Source organism: Opisthocomus hoazin, chromosome 6, assembly GCF_030867145.1.
Source record: "Opisthocomus hoazin isolate bOpiHoa1 chromosome 6, bOpiHoa1.hap1, whole genome shotgun sequence".
Lineage (NCBI taxonomy): Eukaryota > Metazoa > Chordata > Aves > Opisthocomiformes > Opisthocomidae > Opisthocomus > Opisthocomus hoazin.
Window position 1 is genome coordinate 39,361,208 of NC_134419.1, and position 26,087 is coordinate 39,387,294.

A 26,087-nucleotide genomic window follows, 5' to 3' on the forward strand; every position below is an offset into this window, starting at 1 on the left:
AGACCTTGCACACTTTACAATGGCACCAACGTCCTTCAGAAGCCTGTAAATCCGCACAGGAGCAGCGCTTCTCCTTTGCCATCTCTTATGCATCCCTATTAAGGGGAGAGCTTGCCTACTTTTGACATAGTTATCTCACACACACACAAAAACCTTGCACAGCTGCAAGGGAGTTCCTGTCCTGGCTTGCTAGCCAAACCTCGCTGAGCTATCCAGGAGTCTGTTCTAAGACCCATCAGTCATTGTTCTACCCGTTTCACCAGCAGCACTCAACAGGATACCAAACTCTGACCCTGGGAAGCATTAGATAAGAGGCCTGGCTGTCAACGGCAGTTCCCTGTGTACCTTTAGTAATGGCTTATAATCCAGGTAGAAGCTACCACTCTTCTACCAGAGGCAATAAAATCAGCCATATGTTGGCACCCTGTGCCCTCTTACTCACAAATGGAAATAGTAGCTGAAACCACCAATGGCAATGTATGATCATTCTAAATTGTCGCAATTAAATCAGGTAAAGACCAGCAGTGCTACAAGGCCAGCACCTGCGTCAGCATTATTGTTAGCCAACCTCAACAACTACAGCGGGAAGCAGCAGGCGGGCACCGAGAGGGAGAGTCACTTGTCGCAGAGCTGGCTCCCGCAGGCGGAACACACGGGCTCACCCCTTCCACTAGCTGTGAACTGCTGCAGCCTTAGGGATACACCTAGTCACAGTGATGGACAAACAGTCTGTGCGAAAAAGAAATGCAAGTTGTGCATATGCTGCTCTAACAGATCTACGACTATTGCTTCGCTGTTCTAGCCCCTGCCTCCAACGCTAATCAACACACCTCTGCCAACAGACATCACGCCTGACTACTTCCGTCCCGGCTCCCTGGAACAGCTCTACAAATTCAGGCCAATTTGTAAAGCCTCTTGAGCTCCATTAAAGCACAGATACTTCCACTTTGCAGAAACAAGATACAGAAAAGATCAACCCGCTTCTCTGTTCCCCTGTGAGAAAACAGTACCGAACGACGTGTCAGTGCCTGCTCGGAATCACTAACAGAAGTAAGTTTGTGTGAAGCAAAATATCAGTTTGAAAACTGCCACTGACAATGCAAGGATCCGGAGACCCCATCTAGACTTACACGTTTCCTATGAGGTGTACTCCCACAACAGAGGGGAAAAGAACAAGCAGAAAATCCAGGCTCTCAACCACCAGGGAATTCCACGAAAGCAGAAGCCTGCTCAGTAACACCTTTAATGGAACTAGAATAAACCACCAAGGAGACTGAGAAAGCAGAGGGGAAAACAAGCTTGAAACTCCCCAAACAGCAAGTCCTCTCACTGGAATCTGAGCAACAGCTACTCGCTTACAGATACGTGGTTTTCAGGAACACCAGGGCAAGTTAATTTTAGAAATGGAGCTGGGAGCTGTGGTGGGCATGCTGTGATAACAAGAGCACACACCTTTTCAGGGGAAAACACAAGTACAATTCTGAAATCCAGCCACTAGTCTTCCCACACTACGGTCCGAGCTCACGGAAAAGGCTGACAGCTAGCTACCCAGTGCAAAACTGCTGAGCAAGGAAGTAACTAATCTGAAGGATAAAAACCAACGGGAGTTTAGTATCGTTGCACAGTTTCCTTGTACTTATTAAAAAATTGCTACGTAATATATCTACTACAGCTCTTGAACCAGTAGTACTTACTTCAGAGCAGAGGATAATCTCTGTAGGGCTAACTGTTCCTACCAAAACCTGCACGGTGGATATCAGGTCATTTTATCTAACTGAGCTGCGGTTGCACGCTACACCATTCGCGAACTGCTGCATCCAAGAGTCTCAGAGCAGGTCTCTGCAATTCAGACTGCTGGAGCCCCCAACCCTCCAAGGCTACTCACGAGTTATTCTGTTCTAACTGGTTTTAAAACATACCCCTCAGCAATGCTGGCCTGAAAACTAGACAGATAACCACCTGCTGACATGGGACAGAGCAAGAAAAACAGCGAGATGGCACGAGGGTTAGCAATGACATGGAAAGCAAGGAAAAGAAAGCAGTTTTAAACAAAGGTAATTATCAGAGGAGTCTGGCCCTTTCCCTGCCCACTGGTTTTCGACCCAGTGTGCAGAGCAAAAGCCACCCACCCACAGAACAGACACAGCTAGTGACACTGTGCAAAAGAGTGCTGGTTTCACCTGCCAATTAGGCAGCCCCAAAGTGCACCCCAAATGTCACCCACGCTGAAATTTCCCCACTGCGGTTCTGCCAGCGCCCATCCTTCCTTGCTCCATACAGCTTAAACCAGACTGGTATCTTAAGGAAAGTTTTAAGCTTTTCCTATCTTTAGGCAGTCTTTAGACTACCTTTAGTCTTGCATTACAAAGAGCAACACAAGACCAAAGAGCTTTAATGCAACAACACAACCCCAGGCAGACGCGCAGCCAGTACCACTAATCCCAGCCTCGCTGGTACCCGGAGCAGCACAAAGGACAAGGCCGCTGCGAGGTCACCGGCAGCAGCAACGCAGCTCTTGGATTACAGCTCCTGCTCCCCAGCAGAAGCCAGAGGTCTCCCCCACTGCCTACGAGAGACACGCTCGCCAACAGGGACAGGGACGTGCCCTTGCTGGAGCGACCTCACTAATCGTCGAAATAACCAGTAGCTGGGGAAAGGCTACAAATTCTTCACTGCTTTTTTTCCTGTTCCTGCCTCAAATCAAGTATTTGTAGCCAGTTGCCTGCACATGTGATACCAGCCTGATGCCACCCAGACCTTAAAAGCCCAGAATGAGGGATGGACTCTTCTTTTTGCTGTAACTAACATAATTTGCATTATTGCTTAGTCCTTCATTGGGACACGTTTCAGAGGCTTATTTCTTAAGATTTCTTTACTGTCTTACGAAGTGACATTAATATCGCATCATTTCACATATTTTTTGTCACTTAATTACACCCAACACTGCCCACTAACTGATGTCTTGACACATAAAATTTCCATCAGACTCTTAAAGTTTTTTTTCCTGCAAGTCCCCATTTTTGCTCATTTTAATTGTGGGTTTTTCCCACAAAAGTAATCTGCATCTACATAGATCTTCAAGCCCTTTCTTTCTCTAACTTTCCTCAGGCTAACTCCAAAGAACAAAATATTTAAAGCAACAGTGCCAAAAATTCTGCAGTGTTCACATACACTGGAAGGACAGTAGCACAAGGCAGGAAAAGAACTGAGCAATCTGAACGTGGGGCAGGGCTGAGAATTGGAGAAAATAATTTTCTCCAAGTCAGACTACGTATAGACAAACACAGAAAGTCAGTTTTGTAACCCCCACAGGTGTGATCAGGAAGCACCAACAGAAGTGACGCAGAAAAGCCAAGCGCCAGTCCCAACAGGACGACACGCTGAAGGCAGACAGAAGGCAGGCCAAGGAGTTACTGCGAGCCAGCGGAGCCACGGAACTGACCGCACGCGCGTGATTAGTCTTTCACAGATATAAAGGAGAATGCATGCATCTGGAAGTCTGGGCAGCAGCAAAACTGGCTCTGCCATGACAAGTGTGACAAGCGAAGAGTACTGGCACACCGCTGGACAAGGTCTGGGACTGGGCAAACACCATCCTTGCTCTTAAGCAGAAATATTAGTCCACAAAACTAAGTGAATCCTACTGTGTTTGTGTATGTTACAGCACGGTAGTCCAAGCTGGTGTTCCCTGTCCCTTCCGCTCCGAGGACATCACGCAGCAGCCGGCGACCACCGCAGCGGCTGTCTGCACGCGCAGCAGCCAGGACAGAGCAGAAGCCTTGGCTCCGTCTCCAGCTGTCGCCGTGGGGCCATGAGAGACCCGCAGGAATGGCATTAAGGAGCTGCAGATGCTCATTTCCCCTGCATTAATGACAATTTCCCTGTTTCCCCAGTCCCCTCGTTAAGACCACACACACATGCCCTGGCCGAAGACGCGGCTCAGGGAGACGCATCTGGCTGGCACTTTGGTAAATCCCGGGAACCACATAACATACCTATCAGTGCATATGAGAGGAACTTGTTCACAGAGGTGAGGGCCAACCCAGTTATGGGGCCTGTAGTGTCTTCAGAACGGATTACTTCCAGGAAAGGCCGAAGAAACACGTTGGGTTCAATTTCAGACAGCTCTGTTAAAATAAAAATAATATTAAAGAGACATGACATTAGACTTGATTCATTAGGATTCGTTTTCTCTTTAAGCACCTATAGCAAGCTGCATCTCCGAGCAGAGAGGCCTGCAATAGCTTGGTTTCAGCAGGCTAGTGGCAAGGTCAGGGTTCCTTTCAAACACACCTACACACGTACATATTTTTAAAAGCAATAGTTTGTGAAGTTCACTTTCTTACGATCTTCAGAGCAGCCTTCTGGAGCCTTCTAAGGCAAATCGTATGGTAAGAACACCGTTAACACCCCAGAGCTACTGCTGCCGGAATTAATGCTTTAATTAATTGACAGATACAGTCACATTTTCTCAGTACTCCTGGAACCATGTGGTCACTGGAGCTCTATGGACCCTGCCCCACACCAACCACACGCACAGCACAAACACACAGCCAGGTCAGCTGGATCTCTTGCAGCTCTCTGCCTGAACACAAACGGCATCTCTGCAACACCAGAAGTTTGCTTGGCAAAGACAGGGAAAACCCACAAGATAAACAAATTTAGCAACTCTCCCGTCTTGTTTGCAGAATACCTGTATAAGCCTCTCAACCGAAGACGGAAAAAGGGCACCCTTCTCTGCCGGCTGCTTTGGGCAGCAAGCGGCCTCTCTACAGCTGCAACACAAGAAGGCAGACACACTGCAACACTGAGCTGGAGAAAGAACACCTAACGAGCTTCCTAAACCTCCCAAGATGATCAACAGAAGCTTTAGCAATGAAAAAGACATACAGAAAAGAATAGCCAGGAAAGTAACAAAAATAAAGGAAAAAAAAAAAAAAAAAAAGAGAAAAATAAATTAAGAAAAAAAATATCACAAGGAATCAAGGTAAGAGGAGTCCCGAGCAGGATTTTGGAGAAAAAGCATTAAAAAGCAGGTGAAGGCAAACACAATAGAGCCAGTACACAGGCACAGGGTACTAAAAGTAACTTTGATAACCCTGAGACCAGAAATATTTAAGTACAAACACCCGGCTCAACTTGCTGAAACGTACATTTTATTCCTAGTAAAAGTTACCAAGTCTAATGGCTAGTAGTGCCCCGGGAACCCTGGCATTTAGATCCTTGGTGATCCAATATTGCACTTCTCTGTCATTTGAGCTTCTCTGCGGCGGGGGAGAAAACAGCCTGTAATTCCTGAATCCTTAGACAAGCTGCTGCTTTTCTATCTAGCAACAGAACTCCATTATTTTACTTTAAAAAAAAAAATCCAAACCCTCCTGATTCTAAGATAACTGAAATTCCATTTTATCATCGTTCCTACTGAAAAGCCTGAAATATTAAAGTAAAAAGCCTGTCAGCAAGCATGTTAACGTAACTGTGGAAAAATACGGTGAGGAAGAATAATGCAGGTTTTTTTGTTTTAAGTAGTTGAGACCACGGAGAACAACATCAAAGTGCATCAGTTTTGCTGTCGACTAAAGCAAAACTGCATTTAAAAAAAAGGAACTTTGGGAACCATTCCACAGTCTTCTACCTTTCAGTCACCAGTTCAAATCAGGCCACCATCACTGGTTAGAGGTTAAAAGGAACACGATGATTCAATCTTTTTGGCTGAAGAACAACTCCCCCAGCTTGTCAGATAATATCCTGGTGTGACATTACAATTGTGTCACCCCTCCACAGCTCATGGAAATGCAGAGGATCATAAGACATGCTTTCATCAACGTTTATTTAAGTGTGCTTGAGAGAGAGCTTGTCTGGTTACAAGCACTCGGACGACATTAAATATACCGACTGCCAGGGATCAACACTCCAGCTCTTCTTACCCCGACTGATCCTTTCTACAGAACAGTCAGCACCATCGTGGTCCTGCCAGTTCCTCCAGCCTCCGCCAGCCCAGCGAGCCCCGGGAGGGAAGAGCTGCCTGACTGGTAAGAGGCAGGAGACCTCGGCAGACGCACACCACTGCACAGGAGGAGCGAGCCGACGAAGACAAACTGGCCAGCGGAGCATACACAGGGTATCGCACGCTCCACAAATCCATTTTCAGGACAACAAACAGACGTTATCTTTACAAGGGTGGGCGAGTCTTGCTTTTTTTTCTTACAATTAAACTTGTGAATCCTGACGTGGTTATAAAGATTAGATTCCCCTGCAGCCTAACCGAAATTCCCAACTTACACGCAGATGACAAAATGGTTCGTCATAATTAGAACTTAACTTGTGCAGATACTGTTGATGAGACAGCAACTCTGGCCAGCCTCCCTGACACAGAGACCCCAGCTTTTATGGTAACACAGCATTTTACATTAAGCTCTCTGAAACCGACTGTGTGCACTGCAAAAATGTTTCAGACTGGATAGCTGGTGCTGTGTAATTGAAAAAAAATGAAAAATATATTAAACAAGAAGAGAGTCTTTTTAGTGCACCCACTACTGTCCAAAAGATCTAAATTTCAGTGAGACATCAACCACACTGCTAATCGTTTGCACTGGAGGAGTATTCACGTGATTACTGCAACAAGCCCCACTTAACAGCCGCACTCGCAGGCGCTGAGGACTTATGGGGTCACCAGCTCCCTTTTCCAAGCACCACTCGGTCCCAGTAGCAGTGCTTGCTGCCCTGGGAAGACTGGGAGCACAGAACACTCACACTGCAGCTAGCCTTGCTATACCCTGTCTTGACGCAGGTTGCTCTCATTGGCTGAAGCATCTGTTCAGCATCTGAAAGTGGCACTGAAGCTACTTCAAATCTTTTAACCAAGGAAAAATTTCACAAACAAGTCAGTGAGTCAAAGATCAGTGTTACCTTTTAACTCCGTCCTGCTGAGCTCAGTGAAGCTAGCTCAGCTGCTCTCTTCCCAGGAGGTTCTCGCTGCCTTCTACACGGAACGCGGCAGTGGCCAGAGCCAGCCGGCCGGCCCCTTCAGAGCCACTACTGTAAGTGCAAGGTGCACTCCGTGATAGCTTTTACGACCAGAGCTGCAGGTTAATCTCGAGCACAGAACAGTCAGAACTGAATAATGCTTCTTCCACAACACTTTGGTAAGGTAGGACCATAGTCTTTAAAGGTCTGTGTTCTGCCCAGCAAGTTAAAAGCTCATGAAAGAAACACTACATAAAAGTCTTGATCTTTCTCAGCACCCAACGGTAACAGTAACTCTATGGTCTACTGAAAATATCTAAGAACCGCAGAAAGGCCAGTAAAATCAATTATAACTTCAATAATTCCTTTGCCTAAACAAAGGCTATATAAAGTAAATATTGAATGTTTGGAAGTACATACTTGAACTTTTATAAAAGCTTTCCAAGAAAAGCAGCTCAGATTTTTTAACACGCTGGTTCTTCTCTGCCAGGTTCTAGCACTAGAAGTGAAGAAACCATAACCAGTGAGAGACTTGAGAATTGCCGAGAGAGACGTTTCTCCAAGTACATTTCCTAGCAAGAGACATTTCTCAGTGTTTGAGCTAGAGAACACAGGATGGTTCTCTGCTTAGGTAACTACTTTCAACTCTGAGCTTGTTTGGAGCTGGGCTTGTTCTGCCTGAAGAAGAGAAGGCTGAGAGGGGACCCTTAGAAATGCCTCTAAATATCTGCAGGGTGGGTGTCAGGAGGACGGGGCCAGACTCTTTCCAGTGGTGCCCAGTGACAGGACAAGGGGCAACGGGCCCAAACTGAAGCAGGGGAAGTTCCAGCTGAACACGAGGAAGAACTTCTTCCCTCTGAGGGTGACAGAGCCCTGGCCCAGGCTGCCCAGGGAGGTTGTGGAGTCTCCCTCTCTGGAAATATTCAAGACCTGGTGGGCGCAGTCCTATGCAGCCTGCTCTGGGTGACCCTCCTTTGGCAGGGGGTTGGGGTAAATGACCCACAGAGGTCCCTGCCAACCCCAAATATTCTGTGATTCTGAGGAAAAAAACACCAACCAACCCATTCCCAAACCCAGCATCTCTGCAAGCACAACCTCAGCCTAGGGTATAAAAAGAGGAACAACTGAACAAGCGTACACAAGGAGACCACTATTTCACGAGCAATTCCTACAAGCAGCCTTCCTTGTTGATCTACCCAAAGCTAGGGAAAACTACATTACAACATGATATAGTCTTACACAGAGCCTGGGCTGCTTTGGGGACCAGCTGGAAAGCACTTCCCATTCTTTTCACACAGGTCGCTTCAACGAAACTTCAGGGAAGCAAGCAGAGACCAGCACTACACCCCAAAATGCTCAGCTAGCCCAAAGCAGCGCATGGAGATCTTAAATGGCAGTGTCAGAAAGCCAGCTCCTCAGGCTGGCAATTTTAATATGAGGATGGAACTCCTTTGAGGTCACAGTGCTTTCCTCCCTTCATCCTATGGATTATTTGCGCTTAGACACACATGTCTATAAAGATATTTAAACTACTAATTCACGTTTAAGCACCCAACTCCCATTTCCGCAATGCCACCCAGCCGTTCTGGCACCTCCGCAAACAAGCTGCACCAGGCCTCCCGCATCCCCCTTCTCCTGAAGCCCAGGCATAGGTCCCCCTCGGAAGAGGTTTCTTGTTGTTAGCACACCGTTGGCACATTCCTGATCTAAAACGCTCACGTAAGCTGCTTTCTCTGGCAGTTCAGCTCTTCACTCCTGAATGACTCTCATCAGGATCGGCTATGCGTTCCGAATCAGAGTAAGCGAACGAGAAAAAATTGTCTGTGACAAGTTATTTCAACATCGTTTGTCCCCAGGACAGGCAACGGCAACCCAAAGCACATGACCTGGACTCCTCCTCGGCACCGTGGCTGGCCTGCGACGCCCAGCCTCCCGACAGGCTGACGCCTCAGCTGCATCCCACGCACCTCGCCGGTGCCCACCGGCACCGACAAAAGCAATGCTTCAGGCTTCTGCTAGTACCTTCCCTTCTTACGTACCGACCCGCACAGCGAACAAGCATTCTCTTTTCTTCTTACGGTGAGAAAAAGCCAACTCTGTAACAGAGCAGACATCCAACTCTCCAAGACTCCAGACTAGGAGCACCATGAGTTTACGCCACAGAAAACTGAGGTACCACCAAGTGCTTCCCGGCTCCCCTCCCCGACCGTGTGCTGCGAGCACCGACTTCCCGGTCTACGTGACTTTGTACGCGCTTTATTCCCAGTTCACCCACCAAACACCAAAACACCTTGTCTTTTCACCCTGCAGTCTCTCTCAGCAAGTTAGAGAGAAGGAAAGTTACAAGGGAAAAGGACAAAATTGTACCTGCCTTTTAAAACCATCCAAAGGCACTGAGTAGCCATACTCGTCAGATTATCAGAAACATTTCTTTAGTCTTAACTGCTGGTGTAAGTACCAGCTTAATCCCACCCAGATCAAAATGCAGGACACAGGGAAAGGAGAAATTCCTTTGAGTTCGTCCTGTGATTATCTGTCGGTTAATTTAGAGATTAACAAATCTAGCAAACAGAACGACAGTAACTTGTTCCTCTGAAAACCTGCAGAGCTTTGCAACTTGCTTTGCATAGAGTCAGCTAGGTAAGAGCCACAGAACAGCGTACGCAGAGTGGTTCTGGGTCCCCTGGCAAAACCACCGTGCCAGCAGCTCTGGGGCTGACGAGCGGAGCTGGTGGCACGTGTTTCACCACTCCCAGCCACATTCTGCAGACCGACTGGAACACATGCCACCCTGCACCTCCAGTGAAAGCCGTGCCCTGGCTGACACTTCGCCCCAGGTCACTAATAGCCAATTAATGTAGGCTAACAAGTGTGAAAAAGCTAAGCTAGACGATCTGCAGTCATTTGCTCCCCTCTGCACAGTCCTGGTATAGTCAAGGTTTCAAGGCAAAAGAATCCTCTACCATCTCTCACCCCCCGGCGTTTTTGTTGTTGTTTTAGCCTTGTTTTTCTTGCAAGGTCTAAACCAGCCCTCGCAAGACGGTGCAATGTGTAGCACTTATCTAGAGACATCCTTACCTGAGATGAGAACAGATTGCTACTTACACAGTCTGACCTAGCAGACCAGAGAAATGTGACCAGAGAAATCTCTAGTCCTGCTTCCTGCAAATAACGATGGCGATGTCCACTAAACTTGATAAATAAGCGGTCATCAAAAGCGTAGCCACCTGATGATCCCTACAGGTTCCCTAAGATGTCACTGGCTTACCCCAGCCGAAGCTCTTCCCAGACGCAGAGCGCTGGATCCCGACAGCCAGGCAGCAGCTGAGGAGCTGGGCGCCTCCAGCCCAGTTCCCAGAGCGCGTAAATGCTGCAAGGTATTGTCAAGGCTGCTGGTGCTGCACAACACAGCACACAAGCTCACTGCGGGGATGTGTGGAAGCAAGCTTTGTGTATCTCCGACATCAATACTTCACTATAATAACCGTTACCAAAAGCTTTACACGTGACAGAAGTAAACATAAGCCCAAAATTAAGGATATTCAAGCCAATGAAGGAGGAGTGAGAATTAACTGCAATCCTTTCCAGTGTGCCTGTAAAATACACTCTTCACAGCTAATTCCCTGTGAATTGAAGCGGTCGCTCCGGGGCCCAGGCCCTCCATACCAAGAGAGAAACGGTGCCATTCGCAGCCGCACATGAATGCAAGGCTAGAGTTACAAATGCAGCTTGACAGGGGGAACCCAGAGCTGTCAAGCCTGTTCTGTTTGCCTAATTTCATTACAATGGCACAAATGCTTTCATTTGTCACACTCCGGCTTCACGCGTTTGTCTCCCTTTCATTAAACATGACTTTAACAAATGATTGTTCCACGGTGCTGGGATCGCCAGCGCCCCTCAGAACTGAGGTTTTTATTTGGGGAAGGATGACAGAATGCACACTGCGCATGTGACTCTGCTCAGGGTGGCACACACTCAGCTGCAATGCTGTCTCCTCTAGGAATCGTTTACACCTACCAGCGAAGCAGGAGCACTGGCAGGCCCACCAGTGTCAGCCTTTAGTTATCAGGGGTCTCATCTGACGCTGTGCTTCAAATCCCGCGGTTCTGACTGCCCATTAAAAATCCCTGGGCATCTTTTCACACGCGGGTACTTGCTCGAGTATTTTCAGCCCAAATTACACCAAAAACTCCAGCTGTGTCTCCACTGTTATTCCAAGCGCTTTTCACCCGGCCGCAGTACTCTGTTCCAGAGCGAGCGGCGTTACGAGAAGCAGAAGATGCCCACTGCACTCACAGGGAGAACAAATGCCATCAGCAGGAGTACGGAGCTACTCAGTGTGCAAGCTTTCATGGTGTCTGTCCAGACGGACTTCAAGTACAGACACGGCTGCTCCCTTCTCCTTGAATTTTTAACGCCAGTCATACAGATTGCTGAGTGCAGAAAAAAAATAAGTTGTTGGGATAACCGCTTGTTTAAAAAGTTACGGTTGTTTAATTCTGCCCTTCTTTCTTAGCACCGACAGCAGAGATGGGAATAACTGCATCTGGACAAACTTTTTTCTGAGCTATGGTTGACACATATTAATCTGAGGTTATATTCAACAGGCTCTGCTGCAAAACAAGAACAGCTCTTAAAGTGAACTGAGGGGTAATTTGGCATAGTAAGGTTGAAGGCCAGCAGGAGAAGACTTTGCTATGAATCCTAGAGTATTTCCTTCCACCCTGGGACCTGAATACCTCCGAAGGGCCCATGACTATTCTGATGAAAGGCAACAAACTCATTAACTCTAACTAGTAAAAGCCTACCTTTTCCAAGCTGGTCTCCCCTGAGTGCGTTTACTGCCAGTGTGAACAGTAATACCCATCTACCTTTAAGTGTCCTTTCAACGCTAATCCATCCCTGTTTTCTAGAAACCCTTCCTCCCATGCCATTCTAGAGGATGAGCACTAGAGCAACACCTGATTACGCCAGCACATTCCAAAGAAAGATTAGATTAAGACCCAGGGTTTGTAAAGCCACATATGCAAATTCAGAATTACTTCAATAAATTTTGATTTCAGTTACAGAGAGGCTGATTGTCTTCAGGGAAAGGGGATGGGGGAATACAGCTGACCTGAGGCTGTGATAGGTTCTGGAATACACAACTACTGCTGTGGCTTTTTCAGACAGATGCAAGCTCTAAACTGTTGGCGCCAACTGTAATGGCACTTAATGCTGCTCCAGAAAACTGAACTCCTCCACAGCTCTACAAAAACTGATTTGAGATCCCGTCCCTTTCTGAAGGGGGTATTTTCCCATGGGTGGAAATGACTTAACATGAAGGTCTGAACAACTTCCAGGGAAGAGGAATTAAATTTCCCACACACCTACAAGGAAAATGTCCTCCGGTAAGCTAAATTGCAATGACTCTTACAGGTAACTGTAAGTTTAACCTCTGTTCTTCAAAAAACCCAAACATCCCGTAACAACGGGGTGAGCGAAATGCAGGTAAGCTTCGCCTTTTGTCTCTGTTTAGAGCCAGCTGAAATTGTGTCAAAAGGTTTCTTCCAGAAAATCACCACGCACGTGACAACAGCCAGTTCTTGTGCTGAACCCGTGCCGGCTCTGAACTTGCGGACCCACGGGCACTCCTCCGAGCCAGCGACATGCAGCTCTAAATGAAATCACTAACCCAAACGAAACCAAAGCAAAAAGCAGTCATCCCATGACAAACTCATCTGCCCTCGACCAAACACTGATAGTTATTGATCTTGCTGCTGCTGCGAATTAGGGCCAGGCTTCCCGAGGTGCCCTCCTAATACGAGGAAGGGAGCACGGCCACTCTAACAAGGCCGACCAGGCTAAATGAAACCTACGGGGAATTGCATCGCACACTGCCAAGTCCAGAGGATGGACTGATCCCTCCACCTTCCTGACAGCGCAAGTTTGATGTATGTCAAGTTTAAGCACTCTTTTTCCTCTCCAAAAGAAATTGGCACATGTCGAAGGAAGAGCAATTAGGTTGTGACACTCTACAGAACTCTCTTCAGTCCCTGGACTTGCTTCACTGTGATGTTCTACACGTCTCGCACGGTACCGGGCCCAAACTAAGTAGGCAATTTAAAAGCCCAGGAGAAATTAAAACTTCTTCCCCAGTATTTTAAAGCACAGTAATTCTCCACAGCTTTGTGTGTCTATCACGCTATGAATAGCTCTCTCATTGCAAAATCACTGTGTTGTGAGAAGCAAAGCTTCACTATCTCTAAGAGGCTGGAGAAAAAGATTACAGTTTTATCATCAATTAGCTGTCTAGAAGTTACTCTGTTCTGTTTACCCCTTCCTCAAGGGAAGCCCACGAGTGCCAAGGGGAAAAATTACAAGGAAATTGAAGAACAACAAATCCCAAACAAGGCAAGACATTTCTTGTGTTGCCAAGGAATCTACAAAGCATCAGTGAGACAGACAAAATCCAGAGAACGAAATTAAGAAAAGCCTGACGGCCCAAGAGGAAACAGAATCTTTTAATGACAACAATCTCTCAAAGATTTAATGTACCTTGTTCTTATGATTTACACAAATTCTTCTGTGCAACCTGACCTAATCTAGCAGACTTTGTGCTTCACCATGTTACTACCAGAAAGCAAAATTGCCAAGTGCTAACAGCGAAAGACAATTGCCCAGAGCTCCAGAACCAACACACTGAGTTACCGCAGAGGCAAAACGGGAGCCTCGGAGAGAGCAGGGTGAGAAACGTTGGGGGAATATTAGCTTCACACCTAGAGCAGTGGAAAGAGAACAGAAGCAGAAGGGAGGAGAGACCGGCCTAGCGGCAGTCGATCCAACTGTTGCCTTTAGACATTGCAACAGTAAAAACATTAAGCGACTTTTTTTTCACCACAGCAATAGTTGAAGCAACCAGCAATCCGCATACACACACACAGAAACTCAGACTGCCTTCATGAAAAGGCAGCTCGATTCTTACAATGAGGAGAACAAGTGAATAGTATGCTCCTGAGAATGGACTGGGCAAAGAAATTAATTTCTGCATACCGGTATGTGCTAGAGCAATCTGCTGATACGAGGTGCTGATGGTACATGCAGGGAAGCAGAAGCCTGAGATTTAACACCCATTTACAGTTTTAGCAACCGAAGAGATCCGTGAATGCAATTCAACTTCAGCGACCACCAAATAGGATGTGTCTTAAGATGGGCATCATGGAAACAATATTACATCAGTCCCCGACTCCATTAAATACTATTTTTCCCATGTCCTGGAATCATGCATCAGCTGTAAACCAATAAAATGCCTGTGAAGAATCAAAATTACCTAAAAAACTCTGTGAAGTTAGTTGCCCTTATGTCACCTTCTCTACTGGTTGGGAGCCTAAGCATTCTACTGCACCATATCTGAATATGAAAACAGTAACTCAGCCTCCATTAACAAAGCGCACTAATTACTAGAGTCAAAGCACCATCCCAAAGGACAGAGCAAAGTTTATTAACAAGTGAGAGGTGGAAAAATATTTTCTGATTCCCATTTTGCCTGCTCCTCCAGACTCAGAGGATCTCTACAGAAATTATATGCCTTCAACAGAAAAAAAGGTACAGGTAGCTCGGCATTAGTCCTCTTCCAAGCAGCAAGACTTTGGTGCCATTCAGGGTTCAACCCGAACTAGCTGTTCCCCCCAGCAAGAGATGCTTTGTTGGCGAGATCCATAATTGGAATTATCAAACTGAAGCTAGGATTGTTTTGGTCAAGAAAACTTGCCAAGAACACTTCTTTCTTACAGCCTGTAAGGTTAAATACCATTGATTTTGTTCTGCTTGCACTGCCTGAAGAAGCTGCTGTGACAGAAATTAAAGAATTTTAGGATTTTTGGATTTCACGTCGTGCTGTACACAGTTGTATAAACTCATCCAGGAACGTTGATGTGATTTTCATCAGGAGGTCTTAACACTGCTACATATCCTACTTCTACTACTATTTCAGAACACACACAAGTACAGGCAGCCTACGAACGCAGCTATTTCCACAAGGCAACACGATACTCTGAAGCACCAGACTGAGTCAAAGCTCCCTCTGCAACACCTTTCGCCAATGACCAGTTGCAACAGGATGAAATTTCTCTGTTCACATCCTTAACATTCCCACTTTAGACAAAGTTTTTCAGGGCAGCAAGCGTCCATGCGTATACTGACGGCTCGTATCTCTCCTGGGAAGTCTACAAGCACCAAGAGATTCAGGTACAGCAGGGCTTGACATTAGCAACCTCATGGTCCTGCTCCCTCTTGCATCAGCTTCTCTGAAGTGGTCATTTAACAGATGACAGATACCCGGTACCCTGAGCAGCAGCCTTGCATGAGGAGTATGAGTAACTCCTTGGTGTACAGGCCACTAGCACTCTACCTTAGGAAGTGAATACTGGTCATAGCATCTAAGAAAGTGCCAAATCTATCTCTTTTAGCCTATTGCTAATGTTTTTGACCTAGTACATGACCATGACAGAAGAAACCATCAGAGTGCTTCAGAAGCTCAACGGAGTGATCCTGTCCTACCACTCCAAAGGCCATTGCTGACCGCATGCTGTCCAGCAAGAGCGACCTAAAACCGACAGCACAGCACAAAGCTTCAACTCGCACAGACAAACAGGGCTGTTTGTTCAAGCCAGCCCGCGGTTCACACGCTTATGTAGGCTTCTTCAATCCCCCCTCGCCTTCCCCCAGGGCACGACGACGCAGCCCGGCTCTCCTACTGAAATACCCAACGCACACTGCCAGGTCAGTGGACACAGCTCTGCTTTAACCTCTCACCCTAGCACTTCTCCTGCCATGACCTCTGGGACGGAACCATTACACTTCAATAACATTCGTTCCCAAGGCTTGGTAAGAAGGTGAAGACAGAAGCATTGCCTTTTGATTTTCAAGCCTAGACCTACAGAATTTGCTCTGGGAGGATATAAGCACACATGCAAGTCAGCTGAGCGTCAGATGGTCGCAAGGTCCTTGATCACAGACAGGTGTATCAGTCCACTCAGCCTCTGCCGCTCCCCTTTGCGCTCCTGGGCAAGTCACTTCATCGCTGCTCTAATTCCTCATATGAACAAGGGACACATTTGGCCTTTTAAAGTGCTGTGCCATTAGATTACCTGGAAATAATCTCAAAGCTCGCAGTAACAGCAATCCAATGACAGCTTCCTGCCCTGTCCTCCCCTGTTTCCCCCAAACCAAAAGTTAACTACGACTCTTGGTGAAGGACGCTATTTTTCAAGTTCATAATTAAGTCAGGAAAATACGTCAAGTACTGTATAACACAAGTTGAGATTAAAATAATCTTTAAAACCCATCACAGAGAAAACCAGTAGTTCAGTTTGTGAAATACCAACGAAATTAACAGGGCCGTACTGGAGTCACGCCCAGGAACAACCCGGCAGCGCTTGGCCACTCACTGCTGGGGTGCCAGTGTTAAGGAACTTCATTAAAAAATAAAGGCACCCTAACTTTCAGACGAGCTATGGATGCGGGGAAGAAAACATACATCATTTTCTAAAAAGCAGCAGTTAAACAGCCAGTAAATTCTCACAGCCTTGTCAGAAGGAAAGCACTCGACAGAGAGCAGCTTTTTGTTCAGCTTTGAGACTAATGCTTAAAACCAGCAAGCGACTCGACGTAACGGGTCTTCGAAGGCCCTTCCACAAACTCGAGATGAAATCCCAAAGCTCCGGGAGAGCAGGGCAAGCACCTGTTTTCCTGAGCAGTCGATTTTTTTTATGCTGCATACTTTACACAGAAGCTGCATTATTCTGGAGAAGCTGCATTCCAGCCAAAAGTGCACAGTTGATGTTTTTTGCAGCCCCCAGCCTCCAGTGATGGATGACCATTTTATAATGAAATATTTTATGCTCAATCAACTTACAAATAACGGATGTTTTATCACACTGAATTAAAAAGAATGCTTTTAGGAAAAAAAAAAAAGGCAACAGACAAGAGGATCAGTGATGAGCAGAAGCAAAAGCTATTCCTGTTAAGGGTGGTTAAAAAAAAAAATCCAACTGATGTTTCACTTTAACTCTTTCACTGCTCTCCAATAAGAAGTCGAAAAGATGCATGAGCTAGTATTTGCTCCGAAAACACCTACACACAAGTGCTGGTCCAGACTGTTGAGACATGAGAATATATGGCTTGTACAAAAAGGTTTTGGTCTGTAATGTCTCAATCAGGTTTCCAAAAAACCTAAGGCTAATAACTAAGCACTGTCTGAAGAGAAACCTTTCAAAATATTTGAATCTCTCACATCCATCCAGCATGGCAAAAATCACTCCTCAGACACCCCTTCAGCAGCTGCAGGGTTTTCTCCTCCCAGCACTGCTTCCACCTGCGACGCTGAGTGATCGACCAGAGGTAAATGCCCTGCACCCAGAGGCTACCGCAGTTTCTAGATCGAGGTTTGGAACCAAATACCCAAATTCAGTCGAGAATCTCATCCAAGACTCAGCACTTGCTGTTATACCGCAGCTGTTACTGCTGTTACACACTACAGGTCAAGAAATCCCAGAGATCAGGGGGCCACGTCTGAATCGATACTAGCCCTTGAAAAAGCCCATGGCAGAAGCACTCGTGCCTCTTCTCCCAAATAGCACACGAAAAGGTCTCTAATCTCGGCCAAACCTGCCAGAACGTCTGTTCATTTTCATATTACCTTACACTCTCAGTAAGAGTCTCTTCTAACAGCAATAAAGCAATGGAAGAATGCAGCAGAGTATGAGATGCAGTGGACACAAGCTGCAACACAGGAAACGCCGACTAGATACTGTGAAAGACATTTTCTAAAGAAGAGTGGTCTGACACCAACACAGTTTGCCCGGAGACCTTGTGGGAGGCTCCATCCCCAGAGATACTCAGAATTCACCTGGCTCTAACCCTGGACACAGTCTCACTTCCAAGCCGGCCCTGCTTTCAGCAGGGGACTGGAGCAGATGACCTCCAGAGGTCTCTTCCTACCTACACTGGTACCTAAATGATTCAAATTCTGACTTGTGCTTACCAGAAACAAAAAATCCTGACATTGTACGTTATGAACGCAGCCACTCTAACACCGAATGAGTGAAGAGTTTCCCTTCGCAGATATTCTACTGGCCCGTAGCAGCCATAATTAAATACAAAGCAGGAGCTCATTCCAGAACTATCCACAGAAAACATTCATGATTTTCTAAATCAGCCTTCCAAACAGAAGCTGCAGACTCAGGCTGTGACTGAACTGAAAAAAAAAACAAACCCAAAACTCAGTTTACCAAATCTGGGGTCTTCCAAAAAACTAGCAGAAATAGAGCATGTTGGTCCTGTCTTGTCTTAAAAAGACCTGGCGTCTGCTGCAGATATCAAGGTCATCAGACAAACAGCACCTTGGTCCTGAGTCACAACTTCAGATCTAGCACAACTTCCCCAGTCGCACTGCAACCACCGCAGGCTCCTCTAAGCGCAGAGTTAATTTATGGAGCCCTCACACTACTGTTTGAAGCATTGCAAATATTAACCACCCAAAATTTTAGTCACAAAATCAATTCTCCTCCCCGTTTCCCAGCTGAAGGCTGGCACTCCATGAATCAGACCAAAGGGAGAATAGAGTTTCCAGCACCTGCTTCAGCTTTTAAGCTTCCAGTTGAAACTGCTGTGATCTGGCAGCAGGCAGTCTGAAGATGTCATGTTCTGCTCTGTGAAGGACTGAATCACAGCACAAAAAGAATCCAAACAGAGAAATGAGTGAAAAGAGCAGCAGCGGGCAAAGGAAGCCACAACATAACTTAATACGGCCAAAGAGCAAGAGCAGCTGAAGGCAGTGTGCCACAACGCACCATGTCCCCCCTGGAACCATCTCACCCTCTGCCCCGTGATGATTACTATGAACAGTGCTGAGTACGCATTATTCTCCACATTTGTGACAACACTATTTCAAAGAACGGTGTACAATATGACTCTACACTGTTGTGTGATTTGGAATCATTTTGTTACTAGACGTTACCAACTAGGGTTGTTTACCATAGCAACATTAGGATTTTAAACCTAGAAATACAAAATGCATTTCCTTGAGAGGAAAGTCAGCAGGCTCATTTTACACCACCACGCTGATGCGAAGCTTCCTTCTTTTACATAAGGACACACTGATAGCTCAAAAATATAGTTCAAGACATGACTTTCTCATGTAGAGAAATAAAGTCAAACACACTTATTCCTCATTATAATAGGTCTCTTACCAAGTGATAGCAAAACTGAAGAAACAAGACTATACCTACAAGCAGGTTCCTTCCACAAACAGGAGAGAAACCCTCACTCTTGGCACAAGTCTTCTCAAAAGGAAAAAAAAAAAGCACCCCCTTTAGCCCTGGTCAACAGAGCATCTGTACCATCCCCTGGAGACGGCAGCGTCAGCCCTGGAGTGCGCATGGCACAGCTCCCCAGAGGCCCGCAGCTTCGCTGGGTAAGCACCTGGGCAGCAGTATGGCAGCGCTCGTGGCAGGTAAGCTGCGCCCGCAGGTTGCTGGCAGCCCTTCAGCTTCAGTTTCGGTTTGTCACTAGCACAGGGCAAAAATGGAGGGTACAGGGATTGTGTAACTAGTTTGTAAAATGCAAATGTCTCAACTGTTTTAAAGAAACCAAGAAAAAAAATCTCCTACATACACCCCACCAACACCAAATCTTGCTTAATCTTCTTCCCTTCCTCAGTATGACCATTGAGATCTAATTCTTCCTCCAGTTCTCAAGGCTTTCCTGGTCACAGGAACCGCTCACTGAAACCTCCCCAAATGCTGAAGAGGCAGAAAAAGAGTGGCGAAAGGGTTAACCCCCAGCTGCGAGAAAGTTTCCCTGGAAAATCGGAACACATGCTGTGGCTGTGACTAAATTTCACACCAGTTCTGCTGAGCACAAACATCCACAACTGTGTGCATTTGAGAGAGTCGGAGAAAAAGAAATGCTCCTTATATATGAGCTTCACCTGCTGGGTTCCTTCAAACGGGCAGGGACGTGCTCCAGGGAACAGCAGAGCCCTTCAGATTCTCTTCACACTGCAGGCAGAGATGAGGCGGGGGGCAGGAATGGAAGGAAGCAGTCCTTCCCTTCCCTGCTCCCACGTTTTTGTGAACAGACTGGAAAGCCAAGCCTACGGTCTGGCAGAGCTGATTCCGCTGTTTAAGACAGGATTTGTCAGCACAGAAGTCACCTGAGCTGACGCTGAAGACACCTGTGCCATTCCAGCTCTTCACAAGGAGAACTTTACAGAGCGAACAGGGAAGAGTGTGCGCGTGCATACACACGCACGTGGATTTTAAAGATCATCTGACTCTGCTTTAAACAAACAGGCAGCACTTCGCTGGTCAGAGACAACTACCCAGTGGAGATTCAGAACTACCAAGGTCAACCAGCACAGAGCCACAGCAAGGTCTGGACTGGAGAAGGTCTCTGGAGGTCACCTACGCAACCTCCTGCTCACGCCAAGGGCTGCTCTGGAGTTGTGTCAGGTTGCTCAAGGCCTTGCCAGTCAAACTTTAAAAGTCTCCATGGATGGAGATACCACTCTCTTCCCATGTCCCAGTATTTGACTTTCTCTAGAAAGAATTTCCCCCTATGCCCAACTGGAATTTCTCCTGTTAAATATTCACGTCTATGGATCTCTCGGCCCCTCGACGAGGTGGCTCTGTCTTCTTTGTGATCCCCCTTTTGGCAGTGGAAGAATGCAGTTAGGCCTCCCCAGCCTTCTCCAGACCAAATAAACCCACGTATTTTTAGAAGACTACAGCTATGGGCTGTTTGAAAGCAGTGGACTGCAAAAGGAACAAGCAAAGCAGACCGAGATCCTCTGGAGTCAACACTGGAAAGAATACAGTATTTCACAATGTGGGTGATTCTCACACGAATTTTATTTGGTTAAGCACACTACAGTTAGAAAATCACCTCTTAAGCTTCAGAAACGACAGGCTATGATCTATTCTGTTTGCTCATAAAGAAAGATGGCGGGGGGGGGGGAAATGGCATATTGTTTTCATCCACATTGGTACAAAGACCAGGGAACTGACAACGATTCTACTTGAGAGCCAGATGAGTGTTTTAGGGAATATTTCCATGTCTGGAGAAAGTCTGGCACACTGCATGGCCAAAATTAACAATATTTGCACCTGTAATAGGGGGTTTGATTCTAACTGAAGACTGTTCTGTTACAGAATGGCAGGAGAGCATTTAAAAAAGGGAAAAGAAAAAAAAAAAAGTATCTTCACTGAAAGGAGAGATCTCAAGAAGGGTTATCAATGCCAAAAGAGAGGCACAGAGAGGCTAGCATTAATATTCATCTTCCCTAGATTATCAGTAAGCAACAGTAGATTAAATAGACAGTAACACTTTTTTCTCTTCAAAGCGTTTTTCCCCAGACTGCAGAGGGAGAAGCAGAAAGCTGGCAGACAGAACAGCTAAAGCAGAAGCTGACACTTGATTACCGTTGTCTCCAGGATGCCCAGCACTGTGCCCAGCAGGGACAGAGAACTTCTGCTCTGCCCTTTTCAAAAGGGAATTGTTATTTGTCTGTGTTTAAAAAGCAGGCAGGTGGGGAAGACCTTGATTACCTACACCACTCTAGCTGTTTTACTGCCTCTATTTCCCAAATGCCCCAACGTTCTGCTCAAGTACGTAACTCCCGTTTTCTAGCCGTGCCTCCTTGACAGAAACGAGCAAACGCAGGGTGAACACATCAGTGTGTATCACCGCTTCAGTTCTCACCATCCATTTCACTACATAAACTAACTTCACAGGTTACTAAAGACCCTCAAAGCAAGGTATTAATTACTTGCTCTCACCATGGCTATGTAACAGACTTCCCAGCTGACCTTAAGTACCTACCTTCACACTCCAAATTCTCCTTCATTAATGGACACACCAACTTTGAAAAACAAACAAACAACAAAAAAACCCAAACCAACATCCCTCTTTCCCCTGTGTCCTCTTCCAACGAAACTAATCCAGACTCCAAGTAAAACAGACGTGATTCACCCTGAAGTCACATCACATGAAAGTACATCTACTTTGTGAGTTTATTTTCTTTGGCTGAATTGCAACCAGGTGTTCATTCTCTTACAGACACTGATGGTGACTTGTACCTCCCGTCCCAACTATCCACCAGGGCTCACACGAGCAATAGATGTTTGCTCCTAACCTTCGAATTTCAAGGATTACAGAACTGTAGCTAGCTACAGGCCCTAAGTGAGACATTCCTCTCTGTCTCAGAGAGAAAGGCCACCTAGAACCTGGCACTGCTCTGTACTGGGTGTTGTTAGATATTGGCCAAGAAACTGATAAAAAGATTTCTTAAAAAAAAAAAGTGTTTCCACAAGCCATGAAAAACAAACCCTTTAAAGGATCACTAAGTGCCAGTCACAAACTCGATTAGAACCAGGACGTAGTGGAAGTTCAGACTGAGAGGTGTGGGTGGGTAACTTCCAATAATTCCAAGTATTTTGTTGTGCAGCCCCCATCTCTGGAGATGTTACAAAGCTGTCTGGCCACAGTCCTGAGCACCCAGCTGTACGCAAGGGCGTTGGACCAGATGAACTCCAGAGATCCTTTCCGACCCCAGCCATCCTGCGACTCTCACCGTTCCACCTTGACAGCCACGCTACTGAAAATGTCCCAGAAGGGCTCAGCTCCACGGAGAAACCTGTAATCACCATGGGTTTAGTTTTCTGCCAAGGGTTTCTATCCTTCAGATTTAGAGGGCCAAATGAAAAAAATGAAACATCAATGATGCAAAGCTCAAACTATTTCAAGTAATCCTAAAGTTAATTCTCAAAGACCTCATGACTTCAAGGTTTCACTCCCAGCTTCCAATGCTTTAGGCCATCAAAACCAGAAACAGACTGGAGAGCTGTGCTTTTTCTGGCACCTCATATGACATGCAGCGGGGAGGGGACAAATGACTTACTAGCGTATCAGACTCTGCACTCTTTATTTTCGCCCTTACAGCGATGAACGAGGATTCGTGCAGCTGCCTAGCAAGACAGACTTGAGAACGGGTTAGAAACCAACCTACAACTCAAGCTGTCAATATTTATTACTGACTATGCCACCTGGGAAAGCTCCTAAAGTGTGTTTGAGTTGGGGTGTGGTTCTTTTCAATTTCAGGCACCAAAGGTTAACTCTCAGAAAGGAGAAGATGGAATTTACCGTAACTTTGAAATTAGCTTTTGCACCACCATAACATTTTCGTCCTTCGACAACTGTCATCTTGTGGGAAGCAGAACCTTGTATTTTCCAGTTCTTCTTGAAAGTGTAAGCAGCTGCCTTGCTTATGAAGAAGCCAAGTTCTTCAGATGATTAAAACCAAACAAAACCTGTATGTTTAGACTTTGCTCAATTCTAAATGCTTTTATTCAAAATGCTGTACATCGTTTATTAACTGAATGTATAGGCATTTATCTACTTCAGAAAGTCAGCAGCGAGGAGCATTTAAGAAATACCAGACCCTCACATTTTCCTTGTTACTACACAAATTAATGCACGATGACATTCTGACAGAATTCAGCCGAGTTACCTCTGCCCTGACTGGACTAACAGGCAACCATCAGTCACTACGCCATGCTGTTACCCACTGCACAGTCAATGCTGCATCTCACAAAAAACCACTTCTGCTGCACTGTATTCTGAATAGCAGCCTGTGTAAAATAAATTTTTCTGGGTTAAGCAACTATTTCAGAAATAGCTTGACTAATGTATGAACGGCCACCAGGTAAGCTAACAAAACTCCCCAAAAGCCTCCCTGCCGCTTCATTATTAGGCTTTTTAGAAGCAACAATTACGTATCTTGCTCTGCTCTATATGAAAATTTTAATTTCCTGGAAATAAGTCCTAGCAGTTTCTTAGCTTTTTAGTATGTTTTCAGAGTAACAATCAACTCGACAATCCAGAAGGCACGAAACTTCAGGGGATACGCGGACCCTCCTGTACATACTGGAGTGTCACTGTCTTCCAAAGGAATTTTTTCCACTGTCCTGTTAGCCACTGAGGAGCTGGAAGGGGGCTTGGGGTGAGGCTGGGGAGAAGGTGCCTCAAAGTCCGAGAGGAAAAACCCAGGAGTGTCAGGGATCTATTACCATTGCTCAGTAAAACCCCAAATTCAGATAAAATAAAACAACACCAATTCGTTTGATAAATCATTAACAAGACAGCAATTATTTTGACAATCTTATAATTTTGTATCAAGCAATCTTGTTGCAGAACCAATGACAATATACACCCAAAAAATCCCAAATGTACTAGACCAAAACATGCATTTCAGCAAGTTTCATATTTAGCATACTTTGAATTTCCTTAGCTCCAACCAGATTTATTCTATCAGAAATTGTATATGGTCTCTGAAGAACCAGTGCATGACCTTGCATCTCTTATGAGAAGTCACAGCTGTATTCCCACATTGACTGATAAAGACAACTGAGCAGGCAAGCAGAGTCCCATCCCCTCTTTGAGACAAGCCAGGCATTTTAACTCATCTCTCTGAAAAATTATTTGCCGCCATCATAGTTAAGCATTTCTGGCCTTCTATTACGTGGTTCAAAAACAAAACAGATCACACTTAAAGCACCAGACAACTCTGATCCCAAGTGACAAAAAGTAAGAAAAATCCCACCAGGTGTCACACAGTCCCTTTAAAGGCTGACATCCCAGCAACACAGACCTTAGCGTGGTCAGAAGTGGGTTAGGTCTCAGAGAAGACTCAGTCCAAAACCAGAAGTCTTTGAAGTTAGGAAGAAATAACAGGTACAGAAATTAAAATAAACAAAAAGGTAAGGAGATATAGGTGCTGTGGAAGCAGAAAAGCTGGTCAGAAAAAGTACGGGTAATAAAGCTCAGGAGCAGCAGAAGGGGAAAAAAAAATCGTGTTGGCAGAACTTACAGTTAACGCAATCACAGTATCAAACTGATACTCTGAGCAACAGACTGGCCAGGAGTTGGCAAGTGGGCAATATCTCTCCCCCTGCACAGAAAGACTATAGCCTGCTAAACGCCAGCATGACGCCAGACAGACATCTTCCAAACCTCTGCCTAGGTGAGCATTCCAGCTTGCAATGCAGCCCTCTGTTCTTGTTAAAATTAAAGAAGTCAGTAGGACAAATGGCAAGCCCTCCACCCACGGGGATAATCCCTCTGCAGGTCAAGTACCCTTTAGATACAAGACTCTACTTTTTCTGAAAGTCTAAGTGAAAAGTAAAATCTACTAATTAACAATTTCTGAGTCTGTGCCAGGTACAGCTCAGCCAGCTCTGCCCCTCCAGCCGGCAGCTCTGGCTTAGCAAACGGGCCCCTTCGCACCACGTCCTGGGCAGGAGTAGCCTGGCCACAGCCCAGTTCGCTCCCCACCCTGTGAAATGCTATGGGTCCAGCCGTACTGGGTCCACATTTTCACCCTTTCTCTGTCCGTGAGCTTCTGAAAGCGTCTGAAAAGAAGTAGTCTCAAGAAAGGCTTTACATTTCATGCTTTTAACTACCAAGATTTAAAGTGTAAAAAGCAAATGACAGGCATAAAAAGCTCTAAGATGTGTACGGAAAGATTCTAATCTTCCCCTGCCAGCTTCTGCATAGCCTCTTCAGCTCACGCTAAGGTTTCCCCTAGGATAAGCAAGGAAACCGGTGCTGCTCACCATGCAGCATCTGGCAGCCTGTCAGCTTTCACCGGCACTGCTCAGCTTGAACTTGGATCACTTCCTAAACTCTCACAACCCTCTACCCCCAGCACCTAGAAACTGGGCAACTTCACCTTTCATCCCCCTTCCCTGCCACGTCAAAACGGGCCTGTCACCAGCGCTGGGGTCAGGCAGTCATCTCTCCGGAGCTATATACAGAGACACTCCTTGCCGAGACCACTGTTTTCTGCTCAGGTTTTTTTACATGACCCTTTCTTAATCGAAACCAGTAAATAACCCATCAAAACCAAATCCGCAGAGACCTCTATCACGCATGTAAGGAAAAAAGCCAGCTATTTTTCCAAACCTCTGTAACAGGAGCCTCCGTTGTTTTGAAAAAGCAGGTTAATGCTCATTACCTTCGTACTAATTAACAGTCTTCCTATTCTACAGCTTGAATGTTTGCAGACGGGATGTTAATTGGCA

At 46.0% G+C, this 26,087-nt stretch overlaps 1 protein-coding gene across 7 annotated transcripts in view; it reads right to left on the reverse strand.

Moving 5' to 3' along the window:
• Window positions 1–26,087, reverse strand: part of GBF1 (golgi brefeldin A resistant guanine nucleotide exchange factor 1) — a 106,288-nt gene that overhangs the window by 41,063 nt on the left and 39,138 nt on the right. For all 7 annotated transcript variants that reach the window (XM_075422769.1, XM_075422771.1, XM_075422770.1 and 4 more), the window contains exon 4: window positions 3,996–4,127. In XM_075422769.1, coding sequence (XP_075278884.1) covers window positions 3,996–4,127 — 132 coding nt within the window. The remainder of the gene's footprint in view (window positions 1–3,995; window positions 4,128–26,087) is intronic.